This window comes from Micromys minutus (genome assembly GCF_963924665.1).
Source record: "Micromys minutus genome assembly, chromosome: 8".
Taxonomy (NCBI): domain Eukaryota; kingdom Metazoa; phylum Chordata; class Mammalia; order Rodentia; family Muridae; genus Micromys; species Micromys minutus.
Window position 1 is genome coordinate 62144233 of NC_137977.1, and position 26028 is coordinate 62170260.

General features: G+C 42.9%; 1 protein-coding gene across 1 annotated transcript in view; it reads left to right on the plus strand.

The window, feature by feature from the left end:
* The window catches only part of EPG5 (ectopic P-granules 5 autophagy tethering factor), a 92522-nt gene that overhangs the window by 40634 nt on the left and 25860 nt on the right, over window positions 1–26028 (plus strand). Inside the window, exons 17-27 of the mRNA XM_080919765.1 lie at window positions 186–326; window positions 1949–2093; window positions 2302–2499; window positions 3196–3306; window positions 4336–4455; window positions 5903–6069; window positions 7161–7382; window positions 8901–9024; window positions 10836–10980; window positions 16751–16922; window positions 18118–18280. Of these exons, the coding sequence (XP_080775891.1) occupies window positions 186–326; window positions 1949–2093; window positions 2302–2499; window positions 3196–3306; window positions 4336–4455; window positions 5903–6069; window positions 7161–7382; window positions 8901–9024; window positions 10836–10980; window positions 16751–16922; window positions 18118–18280 (1708 nt within the window). The remainder of the gene's footprint in view (window positions 1–185; window positions 327–1948; window positions 2094–2301; window positions 2500–3195; window positions 3307–4335; window positions 4456–5902; window positions 6070–7160; window positions 7383–8900; window positions 9025–10835; window positions 10981–16750; window positions 16923–18117; window positions 18281–26028) is intronic.

Genomic DNA, 26028 nt, shown 5'->3' on the forward strand with positions numbered 1-26028 from the left:
CTGATGAGATGGAAATATAGATGAGGTTTTAAGAACTCTGCATTTCTAAATTATGAATGTAGAATTTCTATGTACGTTAGTTATACAAGTTTTGGGAACTGAGATAATCCAGCTTGTATTTCATTGGAGGAATATAGTCTTATGAACGAGTTGAGGAGTGCTCACAGCCCCTTTGTTTTCTGTAGCATTGAGAAGTTCTGTGCAGAAGGCATCCCACTGCTGGGCATTCTGGTCCAGTCAAGACATCTGAGAGCAGTGGTCCACGTCCTAGATAAGATTCTGCCCGTGTTCTACCCTTGCCAGTATTACCTTCTGAAGAATGAGCAGTGAGTACATTCTGCGGGTAGAAATGTCCCCGCAAGTACAAATGACGGTTTTCTAGTTTCTACAGTAAGTTCAAAGGGAATGGCATTTCAGCAGTATTTTGTTTGTTTGCTTGGTGGTGGTGTTTTTTTTTTTTTTTTTTTTTCCTTTCAGTTTGTAGAGAGAGATGCAAATATTAATTTTTAATCCATTTGAACATATTTTGTATTTTCTTATTTTACTGCTCTTTTTCTGTTTAACTGATAACATGCAGCAGCCAGAAGAGGGTGTCAGAGCTCCCTTGGATCTGGTTGTAAGACAACTGATGTCCTTGGTCCTCTGCAAGAGTCCCTGCTCTTAACTGATGAGCTGTCTCTCTAGCCCTCAATATTTATTGTTCTTATTTATTTATTTGCCTAGTTTTATTTTTGTGTGTATGTTTTTGATTTATTTTTATTCTTTATGAGGCAGAAAACTTCTGCACTCTGGTTTAGAATGTAGTTGATGAATGTTGTTTTGATTAATGATTCTAATTTTGTTTGTTATGAAAGGTATTTTCTATCTCAATTTAGAATTTGTTAGGAAGCCTATTTGTATTTAAAAGAACAATTTTTTTTTCCGTGAGAGTCTTGGAATCATGCTCCTTACAGTAGCAGCAACTGTAACCATACCCAAACACCCTGCTTTATGTAGCCTACAGGTTGTGGGCAGATAAAGTGAATGGGGAAAAAGGGAAGAGATGACCTGTCCAGGAGGCAGGGGTTGATCATCTGGGGTGAGAAGAAGAGAGGGGATTCAGTAGACCTGGCAGGCAGTGTGTGCACAGGGATAAGGGTAGTGTCCGTTTCCTTAGCGAATGCTTTGGATCCAGTTTTTCTCAGATTTGCTTGCTGCTGAGAGTTAGCTGAGGTAGCTAATTACATATGCATTCCCATGCTCCTGGAGATTTGACCTTAGTAAAAAGAGTTAGGGATACTTAAAAAAAATAAATAAATAAATAAATAAAGTTAGCATCCCGCACGTTTAGGGAAGCTTGGGAACTACAGAACTTGGAGATACTTCTGCTTAGAAGTTCAAGACATGTAGGGCTAACAATATTTTCTTTCAGTGCCTTTAACTTGTCTGTATTTATATTACTTGGGTTTGTCATTACAGTGTTATAGAGAGACTTCATTCCTTTTTAACATGCATTAAATATGACATTTTTTTCCTTCTAAAATCCTTGAGAATGTATCAGAATCCCTAAATAGCTCTGTGTTCTAAAAATAGAACCAGTTTAATGTTTTCCTGTTTCCTCATAAGTAATTATCTGCTGGTAATGAGAAGACTCTGAGCATGTGGCTCACTGGCAGAACACTTGCCTAGCATGCTCATGGTCCTAGGTCCATTCCTAGACACCATCTACCCACTGCCCCAAGTCTGCTGTGGTGGAACATGTCCGTAATCCCAGCATTTTGAGATATCTGCTGTTCAAGGGCAGTTTCAACAACATATAAGTTAGAGACTATCTGGGATCTGTGAGACTCTGTCTCAAAACAGCAAGAGAAAAACAAAGCAACGAAACAAAACCCCACACAGAGCTGGTGGCAATTTTGCCTGATTAGATAAGGTGTGAGATTCTTTGTGCCCCCCCCTCCCCCCGCAGGTTTTTGTCAAACCTTCTCCTCTTCCTACACTTGGACAGCGGTGTTCCTCAGGGGGTCACACAGCAGGTTACCCACAGGGTGGCACAGCATCTGACAGGAACCATCCATGGAGACAATGTGAAGCTTCTCAACAGCATGATCCAGGTCAGGGTCCTTACCAATCTCTTAAGATACTTTTCCTCTTCCCACAGAACTTGTGTTAGCTCTTAAGATGTGGGTATTCCAATTTCTTGGTACAGGAGGGCTGATAGAGTTGGGCTTTAATGGAATGGATAGTATTTTGAATGTGTTTGGACAGTGGGAGGGAGGGTGGGTGTTAACCTTCCACATCACCTGAACTGCTTCCTCCTAGGCACACATCTGTGTAAGCACTCAGCCGGATGAAGTAGGTCCTGTGGCTGTGTTGGAGTTCTGGGTCCAGGCTCTTATAAGCCACCATCTATGGTACCGAGAACAGCCCATTCTCTTCCTCATGGACCACTTGTGTAAGACAGCATTTCACCTGATGCAGGAAGATTGTGTGCAAAAATTACTCTACCAACAGCACAAGGTAACTGTAAGAAAAATTGTTTCAGCCATTGAGTAGTAGCTGCTAAAAGGGTCTTGCAAATATACAATTCCTGGTAATAACATGTGACAGCTCTTTTTTTTTTTTTTTTTTAAACTTGTTACAGGTTAATGTTGTTTTTCGGTAGTCATAGTCCACTGCACAGGTTCCAGAGAAGGCACAGAGGGGCACACTGAGGAGGGCCTGCAGTTCTCAGTGCATGTCCCTGTGTGCACCAATAGTATTTTCCACAGCCCTACTCTCGAAATCCAGGCCAGGGTTTTCAGTTACTTTCTCAGTTAGTATGTACATATTGTCTTGGCATTCAAGATAATATTTTCATACATGTATATTGCGTACTTTGCTCATGACTGGGTCATTGTTGAATTCTACCAGAATTTTAAAGAAGAACTCACTGCAATCCCCTCCATACTATTCCACAGAATCACCAGGAGGGGTATTACCAAACTCATTCTATGAGCTGGCATTACCCTGACACCAAAAACATTTAGGGGATGATAAAGAAAACCATAGATGAGTTCTCTGATGAACATGGACAAAACATTCTGAGAGAACTGAATTTAGCAACACCATGAGATCTGTCTTGTTGGACTCTTCAAGTGTAGAGGTAGCTGCTAAGACCCTTGGTAGAGCCGACGTCTCTTTCAAACTCTGTTGCTGATCTGCTCCCTGCTGTAGAATGCATTGGGTTTCCACTGTGACCGGAGTCTACTCTCTTCCTTGGTGAACTGGATTGTGGCAGGAAACATCACTCCTTCCTTCGTGGAGGGCTTGTCCACATCCTCACAGGTATGAAGTCTACTGAGGACCATTTATAATCTTTGTAAATTTTAATTTTGTTACCATCCTTACTGAGGTTAGGTCAGGGCTGAGAGGAGAGAGATCATCGGACTGATTCTGCCATTTGCTAGCTCTGTGCCTTGGGCTGCTTCTTTCATAGTCAGATGAATATAATTGAACCTATATGTAAAGCACTCAGAACAGACCGTAGTCAATACTCAGTTGTGCTTTGGACTTGCTCTTGTCAGAAGAGACAGCAGCAGCAGTTGTTTGGTCATTACTGCTGATCTGAGGCTGCATAAGGCTATGTCTATTTCATCTCCTAAGCCAGCAGTAACATCCTTCAATCTGTTAGCAGATCCTCACTGCTGCCTAGACTGATGCCTATCCCCCCCTCTGCTTTTCTGCTTCACTGAGACTCTGAAGGGCCATCTTTCCTGCCTAGCTCTAGAACATTCTCTGATACAGCACTCTACCACCAAATGTAATTCTCATTATTTTTTCTTCTAGATCAGTGGTTCTCAAACTGTGGGTTGTGACTTTTTTGAGAGGTCAAATGACCCCTTCACAGAGGTCTCCTAAGACTATCAGAAAACACAGATATTTACATTACAATTCATAACAGTAACAACCTTACAGTTATAAAGTAGTAATGAAAATAATTTTATGGTTGGGGAATCACCACAACATGAGTTGTGTGTTATCTGTATTAAAGGGTCACAGCATTAGGAAGGTTGCAAACTACTGCTATAGAAGAATTTAGCATTTTTCAGTTTCTTGTTTTGTCTTAATTGTATACATGTGGCAAGAACATAGATACATATTAAGTACATAGGAAGCTCAATATTTGTTGCTTGAGATCTGCATGTGTGTGTTTTTTCAGTGTTACAGATCAAATCCAGGGACTTGCACATGCTAGGCAAATGCTGTATCACTGAGCCATACCTTCAGTCCTAGAAATAACTTAAACTTGTGAAAAGGATATGGTATCAATTGGAACGAGGGGCTTCTTTTAGTCCTTTTTGTTTGGTGTTATAGGTTTGGTTTGCATGGACTGTGTTGAACATGGAATCCATCTTTGAAGAGGACTCTCAGCTCCGAAGAGTTGTTGAAAGGGAATTGGTTATCAATGCTTTTAGCCCTGACCAGGCTCTAAAGGTACAGTAGTAGTTCTGCCTTCGAGGCACAGGGCGTGGCTTATACTCTTAGCTGAGCCCCTCACTGTAGCCTGGTAACTCCTTCTTGTTTTCTACTGGGAAGGTTCAGAAAGCACAGCCACCATTCAGCTTCTAAAATCCTCCAATACCTGAAGGGCTGAAGGGCGTGTTGGCTTCTCAGAGTCCCCGCCCTGTCATGGAGGAGCAGGTTCCTAGTTTGAAAGTAGGGGTTGCTGTTCCCCTTGTGTCCCAGGTGTATCTGGAACCCCTTGTTAACACTTGTTACAGATTGGATTCCTGATGCTTGCTTCAGAAGTTTTGAGGCTCTGAACCTGGCTTGGGACAGGATTTCTTTTACTAACTCCAGTAGTCAGTCTGTGAAATAGGCTGGGCCAAGGCTTCTGATGTAAAGATCCAGTTCAGGAGCTGCCATAGAGAGTTTGCTTTCCGGTTTCAGAGCCTGTCAGAGGTTCTTCACTCCCTAAAAGACCCATTAAAATCTAGATGTTTGAGATTGGTAAAACTTGACAAGCTCATTTTCGGTTTCTCTATCATTCGACTGCTTTGCTCTATGAAGTTAAAATTTTATTTAAGGTTTTCTAGCATGTGCTAGTGACCAGAAATGCTTTATCATGACATTTCATGAGTGCCTAGACTGCAATTTGATGATATCCTTCCTGTTACTCCTCCTATCCTAAGGATCTCATCTGCTTCCCAGCCGCTTCCTCTTCATCTTACTGTTTTCCTCCCCATGACACAGTGGTTCATTACGTTTATTTACCTTGCTAGTGGCTATTCAGTTAAAGGGGGGTAAAACCCCTAAAAACCCCAAGTTTCTTTTTCTCCCCTCTATCCACATGGACATTAGGGCCTTAGGAACCTCTCTACCCTCCAACAATAGTATGTTGTTGGACCTAATGTTGTAGAGATGTGTGCAGGTGTAACTGATGTGGGTTCAAGAATGCCACATCCATGTCGTGACCTGTTAGTGTTTTATATGCAAAGGAATTTCAGAAATGGACGTGAGAACTTAGAATTTTTTGCATTTGTTCGAGACAGGGTCTCAGGTATTCACAGGTTGTCTTCCAATCCACAATAGAGTTAAAGACGACCTTGAAGCTGTGATCCTCCTGCCTCTACTTCTCAGTTTACCACACTTGCTGGAATTGAACCCAGAGCCTCTAAGCAAGTGCTTCCAGCTGAGCCCTATCCCCACTGCTTTAGATGTCTCTGCATGTAGGTTTTGATTCTGGGGTCTTTGAAATATCTTCACAGAGAAAGCTGGGCCCCATTCTTGCTGCCAAAGGTTAAAATGTCAGGTAGTAGGCTTGGAAAATGTCTTAATGTCTCTTTCTTACTGAAGTATAAGCAAAATGTTTAACTTAGAATGAACAAAGTGGTTTTAATTGCATTTGTTTGGGGGTTGCTAAGGCTCTGCTCTCTTGTAGAAAGCCCAGGTCCAGCTGAAGCTGCCCATCATCCCATCCTTGCAGAGGCTGTTGATTTACCGCTGGGCCCACCAGGCTCTGGTCACACCTTCTGATCATCCTCTTCTGCCACTCATTTGGCAGAAGTTCTTCCTCCTGTATCTTCATCGCCCAGGACCACAATACGGGTATGGTACCCAGTGCTGTAGTAAGTGCCTGGCAGCCCACTCCCATCTGTATGCTGTGGAGTGTGAGTTAGTCATTCTCTTCTGTCATAGCTAGGATCCTGTGTTCAATAATGAGACTTGATCTTAATGGAGTTTGGGGTATGTGGCAATTTCTCTTTACCTTCCTCTGTTCCTAATATGTCAAGGACAGCACTGGGAAGTGGGCAAGGTTCAGCAGAGAACCTCTGGCGGTGTATAGGGAGAGAAGTTGTTCCAGACTGGGGTTACATATGTAACCTCTCTGAGGCCTATGCAAGGGACCCGGTGAAAAGTAATGATCTTTGCATGTAGCCCTCATGCTGTGCATGGGGATGTTGCATGGTTCTACTGAATAGCAAGGTCTGGCCTGTCTAAGCTGTGCACTGAGACTAAGCACTGCTTTTCAGGTCCTACTTAATTCCCAGCTCCACTCCCTTCCCTTCCCTTTTTTGAAACATAAAGAAAGATACTGACTTCTAGTTATCTCTATTTCCTGTTAGACTTCACATTTTTGAAAAACAAAGGTCATCTTTGTTCTCAAGGTGTGCTGATGTGCTGCCTCTGTGGGCTCAGTCTTCTCACGGCCACTTTCATGTGGTAGTTTCCCTTCTTTCTCTCTGGGGTCCAGTCCAAGGTGCCCTGTGGATACTAGAAGCCTCACTTGGTACTAAACGCTACATACATAGCTGATAAAATTCAGCTTATAACTTAGGCATCGTAAGAGATAGACAGCAATAGCTAGTGATAGGGGTAAACAACTACACCAGTGTGCTGTTGTAGTACATGAGCTGCCAAAGGAAGCTCAGCGACAGTATTCTGTAATAAGAGTCAGACAGGCAGACACATGGACTGCTTCTTTCTAGAATGTTCTGTTTGGTATTTTGTACCATGGTTGACTCTGTGTAATTAGAACTGTGAAAACAAAGCCAGTTGAGAGGAACTGTTTATATCATCTCTGGTTCTTCAACGTCACCTCTGAGGTATGACAAGGCAACTTGCTAACTGACTACTGTTATGCCTCTTAGAGAATTTCTGCTCAAAGGTTATAGGCTTTGCTTACATTTTTTTTAAAGGTTACCTGTGGATGGTTGTATTGGAAGAAGGTTTTTTCAAAGTCCCACCCATGTCAATTTGTTGAAAGACATGAAGAGACGCCTGACAGAGCTGGCTGACTTCCACTATGCTGCAAGCAAGGCCCTCCGTGTTCCAGCAGAGGGCAGTGAAGGGCCATCAGGGGGGCAGGCCGGCAGCCCTGCTTTCCTGACTTCCCCAGAACTGCACAGGGAACTAGTGAGGTAAGATGGCTGACTGGCTGCTGCTGTTTGTGTACAGACACTGTGCTAGAGCCACTAAGCTTTGATACAGAGCTTACATGTACTCTTAGGTTGTTGGATTCTATTTGGAAGGTGGTGTTGACACTGATTGACCTGAAGACGTTTATTGTTTGAGGCTGAGTAGTAATGCAGAGGGCTGACACCCTTCCCTTTCCTCAGTGTGAAAGAAGAAGGACGCCAAAGCAAATTGGTCACAGCAGGCATGTAACACCAGAGCCTTCTAAATGGCTGTTTACAGAAAGGAGTGATCAAGGAAGGCTCTATAACTCTGAGATCCTTAACAAGATTCAGAGGCTTATTAATTGAGGTATAGATTCACGTGTCCCTCAGTGATTGGAATTTTGTAGTGAGCCAAGCTTGGTTAGCATGATTTCTGCCTGTGAATTTAACTTGGTTGTCATATTTAACAATTTATTTTAACAAATGGTTGTCGTAGAACAAGACCGAATAAAGCATGGCTGTTAGGTATTATCCTCAATTGCAAAATACCTTGGTGAATGAAGAGACTCGGGTCTCAGGCTTGCTTTGACCCTGAACCCTCAGGACTTGTCTTAGCCTGGATCCTGAGTGATGAAAGTACTCCCCCCCCCCCCCCCCCATCCCTATGCAATTCCCTGCCCTTCCTTTAAAACCAGTTTTACTAGGTTTTCTCTCAGAACATTTTAGGTCTTTGGTACTCCCTCTTCCTCTCTTCAACTCCCTCAATGTGGCCATTCATCTTCCTGAGTTAGGAGCTAGAAGAAACACACACACACACACACACACACACACACACACACACACACATCGAGCCTTGTCTGTATCTTTCTTTCTTGACACAGTGTCCTGACTATAAAGGAGGTAATTTTCCACTTTGCTGACCAGAGCTACTCAGGCTTTCTTTTGGTCATCTGTGTGTGCCAACTACTTCTGTATGCTGTTATTCAAACAATGCCTGGATACCAGTGATCTTTGCTAATAGCTGGCTGTATCCTTTGAGAAAGCAAAACAGAAATAGACTGTTAAAACATATTTAAAAATAAAGACGGCTTGTAAGCCTAGCTTTTAAAAAAATATTCCTTTTTAATAGGAGCAAGACACACAGTTTTATTTATGATTTCCTTGAGACCAGAGTAGCCTTTGCTGTTAAGTTGGCAAGTGCTTGCAGTCGGATAGAAACTAGCTTTCGGTATTTTCCAAGCACTGAGGCCGACCATGTTTGGCTTCAACAGGATTGCAAAGCTCTGAGCTCAGATTTAGGCTGTGTCTGTTCCTTCATCAGTGGCAGGGCTCTCAGAGCCCCATTCAGATCTTTGCATAAGCAGGTTCCAAATCCTGTCTTAATGATGTGTGAAGTCTTCCACTGTGAGTTTCTAATGCATTTCTTCATAGAAGTCTTTTTCACTCTCACATGGTGGTACCAGAGTTCTTAGTAATATAAGAAACTCCATTTGTCTGTATATTGTTTTATATTTTATGCACTCCTGTTTTATCTTTTAGGCTCTTCAATGTGTATATATTATGGCTAGAAGATGAAAATTTTCAGAAAGGAGATATCTATATTCCTTCTTTACCAAGGCATTATGATGTTCACAGGCTAGCAAAAGTGATGCAGAATCAGCAGGTAAAACTATGAAAATGCCTTAAAAAAAAAAAAAGCATTTCTAAATGTAAACTGAACTGGCTATAATCCTCACCCAATAGTAAAACTGCTTACTCATGGGATGGGTGGTCACACATAGTCATTCTGGTCAGTGCATGCGAATCTTTTGACAGGATATTCTCTCTTAAGTGTCCTGTTGTAATGGCCTCACCTGAGCCCCACGCTTGTTCAAGAGCTTTTTGTAATCTGAGGAACATAGCCTTTGTCCTGCTGTGTTCTTGCTTATTTGAACTGTGATCATCTAAACACTTGAGCACATCTCTACCATCAGAGGCACAGGCAATGAATGCCAGGTCATAGGCTCAGGAGGTGGCGGGGAGACTTCCTTGTCACTGTCTGCTTCTGACTGTCCTTCTGTAGCTTCTTGCTTCTAGTTCCCGTGTGTTCTTTTAGGTTGTCCAGCAGACACAAATGCATTTGTCTTTTTCAGCCGTAACTTCTAGCTCAGTTTTCTCCAAGTTTCTGTAGCTAGCCTGGGAGAAGGCAGAAAAGCAGGAAAGAAGGCCTTTCTCCAGTGTCTTTTCATCTAGGAGCTGAGTTTGACAGATGTTGACCCAGATTTAGAACCTGTAAATTCCAGTTGTCTTATAAATACCATTAAGGTTATTTATTTAGATTTTTATTTTCTATATATGAGTGTTTTACCTGCATGTCAGTATGTGCAGCCATGGAGTTGCAGATGATTGTTAGCTGCCATGTGCGTGCTGGGAACCAAACTCGGGTCCTCTGCAAGAGCAACTAGTGCACTGAACAGCAAAGCCATCCCTCTAGCTCTGAAGGTTTTGCTTGTGTTTATTTTTACAGTGTGACTCAGTCCCCACATTCTGAGAGTGGTTGATGAATCTGTTTAACCTGTGAGTCTTAACTCTTCTTTTGTTTCCTTTCACAGTCTGTCTGTTGAAGAGACTGGCTACGGCTGTCTGTAGTGTTCTCACTGACTTCTGATTTTACATAGCAGCAGAACGTATTTTGTGGGATAGCTTAATAAATGTTTCTGTCTCCTGTATTTCTTGTAAATTGCATCAGTGTAATCTGGTGTAATTTAATCCAGATGAATCTACCGTTCCTGGACTCATTGCTTGCTCTGTCCTCGGGTGGACTGTCACTCACTGTGTGGCCCAGAAGCCTTGAGCCATGCTCTTGCTTTCCCCTGAGAGCTGATTACAGGCGTGAGCTACCGTGTTTAGCTTCAGTATCTTTAGTTTCTAAAGATACTTTAAAGATTTAGTTGTATTATTTTTAATTATTTTAAATTTAAATTTATTTTTTAAGCGTGTGTGTGTGTCTGTCTGTCTGTCTGAGGGTTGGGTATATATACAGTCACAGGTACTGTGAGCTGTCTAACATGGATGCTGGGAACTGAGCTCATATCCTCTGCATGAACAGTCCACATTCTTAACTGCTGAGCAGTTGCTCTAGCTCCTGCGTTCATTTTAAAATTACTCTAAACAACATTTTATTTTCTTTATATGTCCTATAATGCATATAATTTAGTAGCCTCGTAGTATGGGTATTAATATACTACTTAATTAGTACATTAATATAGTCCATTAATATGTATATAGTGGGCCTGTTCAGCATTTTTTCCTAGTTATGCTGTATAGGCATCAAGTTTTGTAACTACTGTTAAAATTGTTACTGGTCATTTGCAGTTCAGTTCACGCTAATGTTGGAAGCCTCGTGTCACTGAGTGTCTCTGAGTTAAATTCATAGTTGTATGTGTGAGCATGTGGCTCATCTGTTCATGTTCAAGTGCTTTTGTCCTACTCCAGGACCTGTGGATGGAGTATGTGAATATGGAGCGCATACAACATGAGTTCCAGGAGACAGTTGCTCTGTGGACACAGGCCAAGCTTGAGTCCCACTCCGTGCCCTGCAGCTCCTCAGCACAGCCGGATTTCACCGACCCTTTGCTGGGTGAGTCCTGTGACATCAGTCCCTTTGAAAGAAAGAATGTTTGAATCAGAGTTATTGAAGGTTAAGGTTTCCACACTTTATCTCTCCAATGAGAATTGTTCTTTAAGAGTTCCCTGTTTGAAAAAATTAATAGAAATAAAAAACAAATACATTGTTTAAGTTGCTAGGGACAAAACGATTTTTTTTCCTTTACTTGTCTGCTTCTGAGGGATAGAATCCAAGCCCTGAATGACATAAACAAGATGGGTGATGAGTTATCCTTCATAAAGGAAGTTTGAGGCAGGTGGCTCAAAGCAATAGGATAGCCAGGTGATTCGTGACCTCTCAAGCACTCTGTTCTTTTATCTTGCTGCCTTGCTGTCCTGTAGGTGGGTGGCATCTACCTCCAGATCTAATGGCTGCTTACCTTGTCCTCTTTGCTTATACATTGCAGTAGCAGGAAGGGAAGTCTCCTTAAGAGAATTGCTTCAAGAAGGTACCCATAGATTTTCTAGTTATTCCTTATTGGCTCAGACCTAACTACACATCTGTCTGTCACTGAAAGTGAGGCCTCCTTCTTGGGACTAATTTCTTTTCTGATGCTTTAAATGTAGCTAATCTTGGACCCTTACTATGGGATGGAAATGCTTTAGATTATTTTTCCTTTTTCCTTCCTTCCTTCCTTCCTCCCTCTCTTTCCTTCCCTCCTCCCTTCTTTTTTACTTTCTTTTTGAGACCTGTTCTCACTGTGTACCTCTGGCTGGCCATAGCTTGCTATCTAGATCAGGAGGAACTCAAAGAGATCCCCCTGCCTCTGACCCTGGAGTGTTGGGGTTACAGGTGCACTTCTTTAAAGGCTGCTTGTTTCCTGCAGTTGATTTTTCTAGAAAGACTGTGCATCTAAATTATAAGCTAGTGTGTCAGGTCAGGTCACAAAGCTGTTTAGCTTACAGAGTTACTGTATATGCCCAATCTTAAAACATGGAAAATTGTATCTGAATTTATCTTTAATATTAATTATGGAATATATTTTTACAGTGTAAGATATATAACAAAATTGCAAGTTGTTGTTAACATAATTATACTGTACTAAAACATTGAGGTGATCAGTGGAGAGACAGGGATACTCTTTATTTCAATTGCCCCCATCTACTTGTTAGTTAGATAAAGGAAAAAAAGATCCTCTCAGGCTTGAGTTCACATCAGTTGAAGTTTCATCTAAGGCACCAACCAACATTTTCTGAAATTCCAACATTTTTCTCTTTGTTTTTCCCAGAAATATTTTTGTGGTTGTAAAATTTGTATGTGCACATTTGAAAAGCTCTTTGGAGAGAGGATTTGAAAATTGCCTTCAGCTTATCCACATGCAATGACTGGCTTTGGCATCCATGTAGTAGGTCAACTGAGGCAGGCACCCAGTGGTGTCAGTGCTTAGAGCTGCTGACTGGGGTAGATCCAGATACCTACAGGGGCTGCTGCCAAAGGCAGCCAGTGGTTAGAGAAGCTGCTCAGCAGACTGGCACTCTCTGTGGCCAGCGGGAAAACTATGAACCTTGTAACTCCTTGGGGCTGGTGAGAAAGAAAAGGAAAGAGAGAAATTCTCTCTCTCTCTCTCTCTCTCTCCCTCTCTCTCTCTCTCTCTCTCTCTCTCACTCACACACACACACACACACACACAAACACACTGAATGGTTGAAACAAAAGGCAGAGTCCAGTAACTTCATACACACACACACACACACACACACACACACACACACACACACATATATATATATATACACTTGCATGTAGACCTACAGTCAGATATACACACATTCACACATAGAATGGATAGAGCAAAGCTGCAGCAAGCAGGCCCAAGTCCTCTACACATATGTACTTAAATACACACAATTGGTGGAAGGAAGGAGCAGTGTTCCAACTCCCTTTTGCACAAACTTTATACATACACACATAGTTGGTAGATGGGAAAGACAGTGTTCTGGCCACGCTGTTTTTAATTCTTTCTTCCACTGCTTGTATATATACCCCAGAAAACTCTTTCAGGCAATACTTAATTACAATGTGATTACATTTTAGTTTTCTTCTAGTGAATGATTATGGATAAACAGTGTGTTTTCCACTACTTTTATAAGAATTAACATTATGTAGTACAAGTAAAGAAAGCAAATTATTCTTTAAAAAAATGAACATTCATAACCAAGCAATTTGTTATAGATTAACAAAGAGTAAGAAAGCAAGGTAGCTTTCTCAGTCAGTTTCTCTTACTTGGTAGGTAGCAATTTGCAATTACAAAGAAAGAAGTAATTACTTTATTATTTGTCTTTAAAAGTAATCTTATAAAAATCTTAAGAGAATCACAAATCTGAATTTTTGTATAAAAATCAGTCATATCTATTTTACATCCTCAGAATGCATGTCTACTCATCAGCAGTTCTTAATAAATCATATCGGGAAGCTGAGGGCAAACATGGTGTAAGAAACCAACCATCAGCAGTCCAGCCTCAGTGAGAGTCATGTTGGCCGGGGCTGCCCTTGTTCTTGCTGCCTGACCCTAGCTTAGCGAGTAAGAGTGCGCCTGTCTGAACGTCCGAGTGTTCACTAAGATTTTTCTACATCAGAGCCAGGAGTAAAAACATCTCAACCCAGCTTCACTAACAACTTTATCTTTCCAAATGTTTTCTGAGGGTGGTGGTCACTGCTGTCAATCTACAACTCTAAGTTCTCTCCTAAGGTAGTGACTGAATCATCTGCTCCAGCAGCAATGCCTGAAAGAGATCAAACACTTGTATTGTGAGAGCCAGAGGTATGGCCCAGGTGGGGCTGGAAGCCCCTTCTTCTTAGATTCAGGATGTGAGGGCAGCAAGCAGAGCAGAACTTCACAACAGCACAAAGTCTTCAGGACGCACAGTCCTCAGGGCCATGCCACACAAGCCCACCCATATGGCTGTGCTAACCTGTGGGCTGCATTCCATGAGTTCTTAAGCCTTTTGTCGCTTCTCCTGCATGGCCCTTGGCACCCACAGATGATTATTTCCTCCTTCGAAAGTTTGCTAAGTGGGGAGCACCAGGCAGCTCTAGAAACCCAAGTGCTTCCGTTCTTCCCATCTGTAAAAGCATGTGTATGCAGTAATATCAGCCACCGCTGCAACTCACTGTAAACCTTCTCTGCTAAGCAGCAAAGGAACCCGGGTGTGCGCTGGGGTCTCCTGAGGTTACAGCTGGTGGCAGTGGTCTGGCTTGTAGAGGTCACACTCACACTCAGTACTCTATTTCTCAATTCAAAGTGACAGTTAAAATTTGAAATTTCAAACTAATGCTTGGATCTGTAGATAAATGGAAGGTTTTTCTCAAAAAAGATTATGATAACATAATTGAATATGATTTATCAAGTGGTTGAGTACATAGTTGAAATTGTAGAAAGGTTTGACTAGTGTTCTTGTGATGCCAGGTTCCTTTTCTCCAATTTGTTTTTTAGACTTTAGTATTTTAACAGTTTTGATCCATAGTGGTGATTATAGATAAGTATGCCCTGACTTTATTTTTTCTCTTTTGTTTAAAAAATTCCCTTGGCTATGGCTGGAGGTGCACACCTTTAGTCCCAGTACTTGGGAGGCAGAGACTGAGGGACCTCTGTGCATTTGACGCCAGTTTCATCTACAAAGTGAGGCCATCTCTAAAACAGCAGCAACTGATGCTGGTGATAATGACGATGACAAAAATAATCCATCTTTTTTTTTCTTTTATTATGAGTTATATATTGTGCTTGAAAGAGCCCTTAGTTATTTTTCTTGAAATTGTAAGCTATAATGTCACAGATCTTATAAAATGATAACTCTTCAGCTTTACCATATTTGAGTAAGGAATGATAGTTTTAGTGGAAAAATAGCAGTTATAAGCTCAGTGCTCCAGCTGACCTTTTGGAATGCTGCTTCCATCTGATTGGGAGACAAACAGCACACATGTCTTTATGGAATCATGGCTATCACCTTTATTTTGACTTTTCAACAAGAATAGGAAATTCACCATTGTATCTGGAACAAAATTGGAAGTTGACATCAGTCCTTAAGCTTTGTTGACAGTGTGTGACTTGAAGTTCCCTGACCTTCCCCTTTGTCTTCTGTAGCATGGAGAGGAACTGGGAGGTGACAGACTGGTGTGCGTGTTCCTCAGCTCCCACCATGGTTGGTGCTTTGTGTGGAGTGTGGTGAAGACTGAGGGAAGAGGGAGTCTTTCTGTCAGTAGAGACTTGTTGACTGATGAGTCACCAACACCTTCCCTGACTGAGCTGCTTATTGTATGTCCTATCTTGAGTATGTCACGGCCACTATGGGCTGTGTACAGAACTGTGAGCTATTTCACTCTTTACACTTTTAGCTTTCCTGTTTTCTGTCCTGTTTCATAATGCCTATTCCCTTCTCATCTTCTATGAAGTTTCTCAGGACAGAGACACTAAACTTCCTTCCTCAGGATTGATCCCATTCATTATCCATATAATCTAGTTGTTTAAATTTGTCCAGCAGACACCACATGCTAACATTAAGTTCAAACTAGCACATCATACAAGGCTATCTAGTAATTTAAGATCATGAAACTTGGCTCTTAAATCATTAGATTATAAATTCCATGTGCGTTGTGGGGGTAGGAGTGTGCATATCTGTATGTGTGTGTGTGTTTCTTAGTGCTCATGTACACGTGTGGAAGCAGAGGTCAATCTTGAGTGTATTTTTTTTTTTATGTACCTTAATTTTTGAAACAAGTTTCCTGTTGTCCTGGAGCTTACTGAATAGGCTAGTGCAGCTGCCCTGCAAGTCCCAGTGTCCAATAGTCTCTGTCTTGCCATTCCTGGACTATACATGTGAACCACTGTAGAATAGTGGACCATGCCACAAAACTTGGTAAGGTCAAGTGGGTTCAGAAACTCTGGCACCCACCTGAGGACAGTAGGTGTTTCACCTACTCTCAGCCAGATTCCTGGCCTGGAACACGTGACCACAACTCTCATGAAAAACATATCCACTAGCCACATAGCTCAGAACACAGTGTTCTTCATGCTAATGGGGTGTCTAGATGGGCCCCAAGGATTTAACCAATAAGCTTCCCTTCCCAGACATTCCTTTCTGCAAAAGCCATTTTATCTTTGGTCCACCCTGAGGAACTTGTATGCATCCTCTACTACCAATAAACAATATGGACAAGCAAGGACGGTCTTCTCTTATTGAGGACTGCTGTGGGAGGACAGGCGAATTCCAGTGATGCCTGAATGCCTGGGAGTTAGGAAACCCCAACTTTGGCCTCAACCTGCATTGTTTCCCACCCAGGCTGGGGTTCCTATCTTAGGCTTTGTTTTCCCACCCCCTGAGAGATATATTGGCCCTTGGTGTAAGCCTATCACCTGATGACAGCATAGGGTGAACGTCTCACCACAGTGGTGAGATGGAACAGGGATCCACAGGCCATTGGGCACAGTCCTTTTTTTTTTTTTTTAAATCTTAGTTCTTGGGGTTGGATAATAACGTTTGTATAACCAGCAGTTGATAGACTGATCTATCTCTTCAGCTATGCTCCTGATTACCTGCCTCCTAGTAACCTATTATTAGGCTTATGGGATTTATTCAAGACTTGAAAGAACCACACATTTAACTGTCCACTTAAGTGCTTTTTGATTAAGGAACTATTCTGAAAGTCTCTAACATTCTTTTCAGAATTAACAGACCAGGTCTTTGTCTACTTAGTGTATTACCACCCATTGGTACCCATGACTGAGTAAGTATGGCTTTCCTTTCAGCTAAAGAAAGGGTTCTAAGTAACTTACAGAAGCACGAGGTTCCACATCCTCCCCTTATTCTGCACCCCATGAGGCCTCCTGTGCCACCCATTTCCTCAGCGGTGCTGTTGACTCAGAAGGATGCCACCCAGCTGATGTGCACAGACCTCAGTCTGTTGCAGCAGCAGGCCAGGTAAGGTGTGAATGCAACTGTAGGCTGTAATTTAAGCATGAAAGCTTTATCCGTTCTCATCCTAGCTCCCAAATAATATGCAAAAGACCTATTTATTAACAAGTTTTAAACGCTATGGGCAGAGAGTCATCTCTTCTAGCCCTCCAAGCTGTCTACTTCCAGCCACAGTCCCCATGTTGCTTGCACTGCCCCATGTTTGTCCTCATGGCGAATTCCTTGGGGACCTGCTCATCACTGCTCTTCTAGACCTTCTGCCTCATAGCCACCTCTCCCTTCTTGTGGTCTTTTTCTACCTTCTCCCTTTCCTCCTGGGACCCCTGGCTGGGAAATCAGTCTTCCGGTGTCCTTTGCCTAGTTGTAGGTTCCTTAGTACCAATCAGAGATAATTGGGGAGCATTGGTTCAATAATCACAGTGCTGGCGTCTGTGCCGTAACCATCTCAGGGGACAGAAATTGACAGTTGAGTGCATATATAGTGTCCCGAAGCATCCTCCATCCAGCGGTGCATGCGCTGACTGAGCCATCTCTCCAGTTCCTGCATCGAGCCTTTTAATTTCATGTTCCATGGCACTCACATGCTGTCAGTCTCACGTTTCCTGTGCTGCTTTTCAGAGCACCGTGTGATCCTGGGAAGGTGGCATTAGAGGGGGCAACATGAAGCTCACAGTCTTGTGTCAGCACTTTGCTCTCCTCCCTCTGTGCTTAGAAGATTGACCTAGGTGCTCGGTCAAAGGGCAGGAGACATTGTTCAGACTTACATAGTACATACAGAAGAGCCAACCATCTAAGGCTTGGTTCTCAATCACTCTTGAGTGTACGTGGACAAGACTGTTTTATTAACAAACAAGCTTAGCATTATAAATTCCTTGTGAGTCATTTCTTTTATTGACAGTTTTCTTTGGCTACATTTGATTCAGGCATTTGATGCTTATATGTTGTACACATACATGAGTATTTGCTAATATGTTACTGTCATGCTAAGCTCCACTGTGCATGTGTGGTAGTGGGGTATTTAACTACAAGGTTGTGAGCTGCCATGTGGATGCTGGGTATTGATGCTGAGTATTAAACCTAGGTTCTCTAGAAGACCAGCCAGTACTATTGAATGCTGAGCCCTCTCTCTAGCCCCAACCTCTTGATCACTTCTAACATAACCTTTCTTGACTTTGTTTCCCCACGTGGGGTTACTTCTCAGAACTGCCACTCTGCGGGAGTCTCAGCAGGTTGCCTTGGATGGTGAGCTGTTGGAGGTGATACCCAAGCAGTATGTTAACCGAGAGGAGCAGATCACCCTGCGTCTGGAGTGCAAAGGCAGCGGCGGCAAGAAGTGCCAAGGAGCAGCCGTTGTAACAGTTCAGGTGAGGTTCTTTCATTTCTTCATCATTTAGAGACTTTTAATTGAGCCCCTTGTATTGGCATGTTGCTGAGAAAGATCCAAAGGAGAATGTGGGACCTGTGTCTGAAACACTTTTAGAGAGCAAACTAGATTGTCTTCAATTTCCCAAGCTAACAAAAAGACTTATTTGTGTGCAAATGTAGCTCTAGAACACATTCTGTGACAGATGTGTCCTGCAAGAAAATACTTAGTGAGGAATTCTAAAAGGAGGAAAACCAATTTGTAAGTTGTACCTCCTAAGATTTTGATGATGCTACTTTGGGTACATAGAAGGCATAGTGGATTTCTGTGTTGCTCTTTAGGCCCTGTGTAGATGGGTTAGTTTCAGGTGTTCTGTGGAGTAGTGGTCAGGGTTCACACAGGGAAGGCTGTTGCCAGTGATTACAGGACTGAAGCTGATGGTAGCTACTCAGGACAAGTGAGGGAAACAGAGCTGGGAAGAGCTTGCCATACATACATACATGGAATGTGTATCAATCTGCTTAAAAAATCCAGCTTCCTGTCACTGTTACAGCAGCAACATAGAACCTCACCCCTCTGCAGCTTTACCCGAGCTGGCAATGGGACATTTGGAGAAAGGAGTGCTTGCTGCATGACTACACTTGCATAAAATACTTGGAGTTGGCTTTAAAAAATTGAGTCATTTATTCACTCACTCTTGATTGTCTTTTAGAACTCTCCATCCCATCCTTTCAAACCCACATTGAACTGTTCTAGTTTATTCTATATTGTTTTCCACAGAACACTGTTTCCTCTAAAATTTCTTTTCTGTTACTTCTGTATTTTTCAATCCCTTGAGATTTTTTTCAGATATTTTGTTCATACTTGTATGCATCTAATGTTACAGGACTGACCTGTTAGTTGAGATAGTGTCAGACTCCCAAACACTGCAATCTTTGACCAGGTGCTTCTGTAAGCTAGTTCCCTTCAGTGACTTTCCCCTCAGTTATCAATGCTGTAAGACCAGGCAGCAGTATTGAGAAGAGGTTACCTGGTAGGTGGAAAGCTGGAAGAAAAGGCTGTTAAGGCAGGCAGAGTTAGAACTGCACAGGGAGATGTTGAGATACATCTGGCCACAGTAAGAGGGAGATGGTTTATTATGAAGTTCTGGGCTGTTTTGTTTTTTGTTTTTGTTTTTCATGATAGAGCTTCTGTGTGTAGCCCTGGCTGTAGACCAGACTGGACTCAGGCACATAGAGATCCTCTTGCCTCCACTTCCTGAGTTCTGAGATATAAGGGGCAGGCCTCTTGCTCTGTCCCGTGAACAGCCTTGGTCTGGCAGTGGGTAATAGTGCCAAGCAGAGCAGGGTGTAGCAGAGCCAACGTTGACTTAACTCTTCCTCTGCAGAAAAGGAGATCGTATAGTATTGTATGTACGAACTCCTGGATTGAAATTTCTTTTGTAAACCTGGTGTTTTATTAATTTTGAGACAAAAGGGAATCTCTTGTGAAAATATTTTCAAAGTAACTTTCTGCTGAAGGGAGGTCAGAAAGATGATAGATCATGCACACACACGGTCCTTTGCCTTCTCTCTCAGAAGAATGGCAGTTGCTAATGTTACTTAGTAAAGGAGAGCAAGAGTGTTAGGTCATGACAGTGATGCTGCATGTGTCATGAGCTCTGGCTGTCAGCAGGTTTTCAGTCCCGTGAGCTCTGTGACTTATCTTTTTTTGTATCTGTGCTGCCAGTGCTTCCCAGTCAGAATGTGTGATCGGCAGCCTCCACAGTGCCCTCCTTCCCCAGGCTGTCTGAGCAACTTTGCAGAGACTGGCTATGTGTGATCTGGATGAGACTTTTTCCTAGTAAGCTGCACTCTACTTTGCTTATGATATTTTTTGGTCCATTAGGCACTTTACTGCTTCAGGTATAAATCCCAATTTACCTTTTACTTAACCACAGGCTCCCATCCTGAAGAGCAGAGGTTGTCGCATGTGTGATAGCCTTGCTTTCAGGGTCCAAGATGTCCTTTGTGTACTGTACAGTTTGGAGACACTGCTTACAGTGTTAAACTTAATGTTTACAGACTGAGAATGAGTTTACATTTACCAACAGACTTTCCAGGTAACACAGCTACATTGTTCAGTTAGAAATCATCATGCTTCCATCAAGTCAGTTTCCACTGCTGTTGTTGCTGCTGTTATTACTATTGTTGTGTTGCTGGGGATTGAACCTAGAACCTTATACATGCTGGACAAGTGCTCTATCACTGAGCTACATCTCCACTTCTCATAGCCAGCTGTGTTTTCACATGCAGGCTGCCAAGCCATTCGATTTGCTGTAGATGCTTTAACTCCATTTCTGAAGACAAGCAGTGTGCTCCACAGGAGTTGGTAATGCCAGTAAGATCGTCTTTAAATGAACACATGCATTACTTTCTATCTGACTGCCATTATAGAATCAATGATTTTAATTGACTGTTTAGTTCTAGATCAGTTTTTAAACATTAATTTCGTGGAAAAAAAAGTCATTTTATAACCAAAATGTTCCAAATATAATTATAAATGGTCCATTTACAAAGATTTCATGTTCATTTTCTTAATAAAAATTTTCTGGATATTTATTTCCAGCTGTCCGCAAGTCTTTGAACTTGAGTAGTTTATTTGGAGTACACAGAGCTGAATGTGTTTTATGAGAAGTGAGACGTGTCTCTTCTGTGGTCTCCAAGTCCCCGCAGCAGCCTTTCCTCATTCAGTGATATTCCTCGCGGAAGTGGAGTGATTTATGAATGGGCTCTTTTGTTGTTAGTTAGTATTGAAGGGCATATTTGCTAGACCCAGGATTGATTTATTCTCAAGTGAACAATTTTTCCACTCCTAGAAATAGAAAGTGGAAAAGACCCACCGAGGGACTCCCATTCTGTAAAACCGTGTGAGAGGACGTGTTTTGTCCAGCCTTTGTTTGTCTCATTAAAATTACTGGAATGTAGGGCTCCCACTGTGCTGCTTTGATCTGTTTGCTCCAGGTCTTGGTGTCCTTCTCACATCTGTTCTTAGTGTGGGGAAAGTGTGAAGATTTACACAACATTGGTGAGTCTTACAAAACAGTTACCGTGAAAGGTTTCCCTTACAAATGTGCTGTGTGGAGCAGACAGGACCAGTGCTCTTTAAGACTTTGAATGTAACAGTCGTGAGGGCTTCATTTAAACACATTGATAAATTAACAGAATTTATACAGGGTATGTAATCATTGCGTGTTAGATGAAGACTAGTTCTGGGTAGGTTTCTGCAAGAAGGTGACAATGCCACTGCTCACCATGTGAGGGAGGGAGCTCTGAGAGTGAAGGATTTCACCATCCCCAGCTCTGCTTCAGGATAAGTTCAACCTTAGCACTAGCTGTCCACCAGGTCCCTCCAGGTCACTGCCTCTGACTCTCTGTTAACTAAACTAGATTCTTTTGTCCCAGCTCATGAAATTTGTCTAAAAGCCTTTTCCTTTCTGCTCACCTGTCCCTCCTGAACTCCAGCGGCCAGTATAACACTCGGTGTGTTTCTCACTTTTCTTTTCACCACGCCCTTCCTCTTACTTAGGACATATTTAGTAGGAAAGCTACCTAAGAGGCTTTGTTGTCATGGCTGCCAACTGTAGCTTGGCCCTCTGAGGCTGAGTGCTCAGTACTTGTTTCTGTTGTGGCCATCAGGCTGGATGGCAGCACGCACAGCTTTCAGCCAGCTAAGTGTGTGTCCCCTTTGGTCAGTGAACTGGAAGGGCTGGGCTAGTGTCAAATTCTCTGTACACAGTTGCCAACTGGAATTCCAACCATAGTCATAATCCCCTTCATTATCGGTAAAGAGGCTTTTGAAGATCAGGCTTTAAAACTGATATCCTGAGCATGGCTGCTTAGGGCTGATGTCAAGGGGGGTATGCATTGGTCTCAGTCTTCCTTGTTTCTTGGGTGTTCTCATTCATTCTATGTGACAGCTATGAAAATCTAGAGGCAACAATCACTTTACAGTTGAGGTACTTAAAATTTTTCCACCACTGAAGTAACAAAGCCTGTGGGGGGCATACAAATGTGAAATCTGGGATAAAATAATACGGCATGCTTGGGAAGACGGCCTAGTAGGTGAAGCATTTGCTGTGCACTCTTGAGGAGCCAGGTGCCTGGCACACGTGTTAATGCAAGACAGATGCAGCAGCCTGCCCCTGTTCTCAGTGCTTTGGAGGCAGTCACAGGGAATCCCTGGAGCAAGCTGGCTAGAAGATTAACCCAGTTAGCATCTTAGGTTCAAGTGAGAGACCTTGTTAATATATGAAGTGGAGAGTGATCTAGTAAGACACCTGCCATCAAACTCTAGTGCATTTTCCCTTGCATCTGTTTATGCTTGTGAACACACATGTACACATGACTCTTACATGCTGTGAACATATATACATGCATGCATATCATGTATATATAGACATGGCAAACAAAGTAATAATCATTAAAAAAAAAAAGCACAGCATATTCTTTGTGATTAGATAGGCTATACATCTGCAATGACCTTCTGGTCTAATAACTGTTGCCCTGAATTTGGGCCTAGGGTGCCCAATTGGAGCTTTTCCAGAAGATTTTTTGCTGTCAGCACTTGTGACACGGAATTCTTTTAGTTAGAAGCCACTGACACCAACCACGAAGCAACCTCATATCTATCTTTGGGGTGCATCCTGGCCTAGGATATCCTATGCATCTATTCATATCCTAAAATGAATACCAAAAATGCACAGACAAAACCACAGTCAGTTAGAGGAAGGCTGTGTTAGCAACTACCTCTGGTGGGAAAAACACAATTTTTAAAAGGATAGACTTTTGATAGATTTTTTCCCATGAAGCTCCTTTCTTATTTTTCACATTGTCTTAGGGTTTTCTGCTGTGAACAGGCATCATGACCAAGGCAACTCTTATAAGGACAACATTTAATTGGGATTGACTTACAGGTTTAGAGGTTTAGTCCATTATCAAGGCAGGAGCATGGCAGCATCTGAAGGCTGCTAGTGGAAGACTGACTTCCAGGCAGCAAGAATGAGGTCTTAAAGCCTATACTCACAGTGACGTGCCTACTCCAACATGGTCACACCTTTTAATAATGCTACTTCCAGGGGCAAGCATATACAACCCATCACACGTTTTCTAAGAGTCAGTTCAATGTACCAGGAACCAATCAGTTGGCCAGTTGTTCATTCTTTGACATGCAGTTGATTGGGTTCATTCCCCTTTCCTACCACATTGCTTTAGAGAAGTTGTAAAAATATACTAAAATAGATATCATCTTCTCTGCAAGCTAGCTTCCTTTCCCAGTGCCCCTTGCCCACCACCCACCAAAAGATTAAAAAGAAAGAAAGGAAGGAAGGAAGAAAGGAAAAGAAAGAAAAAAAGAAAAAGAAAGAAAGGAAGAAAAAAAAAAGATGTGCAGGACAGAGAACTATAAACATCTTGACTTATCGTTCAGAGTTCTGGGGATCTTAAGCCTGGGTGTGGAGGATAGCCAACAGTCTACAGGATCAGTGTCATTGTCTATGTGTGGGCTGTGGGAAGCCAGAAGTGCAGTAGGTGAGCAGGGTATAGCTAGCTGATGGTCAGTTCTTGTCACAGGGACAGAAAATACAAAAGAAATAAAGAGTGAAGAGAGGCAAAGCAGTGTTCCCAGATAAGGGGCGAGAGGAGTGAGGAGGACAGTCTCGGGATGGGGAGAATGGGGCCCCTGCAGTGCCACCTTTCTGTGTGGGTGTAGGGGACACCAGAGGATAGAAGGCTGCAGAGCTGCTGGAGGGGGAAGGGCACCTGACACTAGGGGATCTGACAACATCACTGCTGGGAAGCAGAGAGCAGGGCAGGAAGGAAGAGACTCTTGAGTCTGCAAGGCCAGTCCTCAAGGGCTATCTCAGGAGAGGAAGGAATGCCCAGCTCCCCAAATTCTTGGAACTTGTGTGAGCTCTTGAGGGAGATGAGCAGAGTGTCACTTGGAGCTGGTGTGAGGAAGGCTACACCAGGCTGGTTGGCCTGCCATATTGTACATCACCCTACTCTGCATGGGGGCCAGCCTGTTGTCTGCATAGTCTGTCTGGCTCCAAGGCTTTTGCTGGCACTGATCCCTCAGCCCCACCAGAATCAGCTGAGGATTTACTTTTGGTGTTCTCTCTGTCCTGGGATTCTGGCTGTTTGTCTAGCTCAGGGTAAGTGGGCAGCATTAGGTGCCTCAACATTTGAGGAGCTCTGGTAGTAGTGGCCATGCTTTCACAACCTGTTGACTAGGACTGGCCTCGTCTGGATCCTGTCCCAGCTTCTTTAGGGCCTTGGGTAAAAGACAAAGCTACAACTGTCATTGTTATCATCCTAAGTCAAATCCTTATCTCTCACTGGGATGGCCTTTGTTTGAAAACTCTTGTGGGCTTATTTCTTACTGTTGTGTGTGCCTTGATCTCAGAGAATCAAACATGGATGGATGTCATGGGGAGGCCTTTTGCCTGTTGCTGCTGCTGCTGTAGGATCTTGGGAATGCCTCGGTGGTATCCTTGGGCTGTGGATCTTCTTTGTGTGGTGTTCACAGCCCAACTTTCCTGCTCTCTGCATGAAGGAATGGCACCCTTGGCATTCTTTGCTACCATCTGACTGGACACTGTGGCACAGACCTTGTAGATGTCGTGTTTGGTTGTCTGTCAGGGGTGTGGTGGCTGAGAATCAAGGTTCAGGTTGTTACCGGTCATTTAGGACTTGGCACTAATGGCATCATAGGCAAGGTTACCAGGGAGGGAGCTGTGTTTACAGGGTGCTGACAGTGGCAGCTTTGTGCAGTCCCAGCAGTGTGCTGGAGGATGGTGATTGTCACCTGCCACAGTTCCACCAGCTCACTCATGGCATCCGTGTTAAGGTCCGTAGAGCTTGTCTTGCAGCATGGAAGACCCGAATTCAAACCCTAGAACCGAAGCCCAGCACGGTGTGCTTGGTGGTAAACTTGCTGTATAGTCGAGGGTAACCTTGAGCTAATCCTGGGATTACAGGTGTGCGCTGCTGTGCCCAGCTTGTACAGTGCTGGAAGTGCGTCTCTCTTAGGCAAACCGTGCTTTTATATTCCTAGTTCTTCTCTTAAAGAATACTAACACCCCCTTGCGTGTTAATCTCTTTCTCACACACACACACTCTGTCTCTCCAGTCTTAACCCTTTGTTTTTCTCATCTAGAAAACAGAAAAATCAAATATTCAGGCAACATGTGTACCTAGCATAGAGGAAGATACAGATGCTATTAGCAGAACATCTGTCATTTTAAACAAAAATACACACAATTATAAATCAACAAAATAAGATACAATACAGGGAAGCAGGGTAGTAAGTGGGAGAGTGGGCACTGCTGTGAGGGGTGAGAGAATGGCACGAGCCAGCTCGTGAGGAGTTGTGAGTAGCTCTCAGTTCCTGGAACAAAGTAAAGCACTTAAAGGGACAGCTCATGGATGTAAGAGTCAGCCAGGACTTGTCAGAGAACAGCCACAAGTCCAGGGAGATGATGACATCGGAAACAGTGGTCACTTCTAAGTGAATCTAGTTCTTTTGTATGCATATGTGAGGACAGCCTCAAGTGACATCCCCCGTCCTCTTTTGAGACAGGATCTCTCACTCACTGGTGCTTACCAAGTTAAGCCTACTGGGAGGACTCTGGCTCTCTCTGCATACCACCATGCTGCTCTTGGGTACTAGGGTTTGCCCAGGTCCTCACTGCATGACAAGCACTTTATCTCC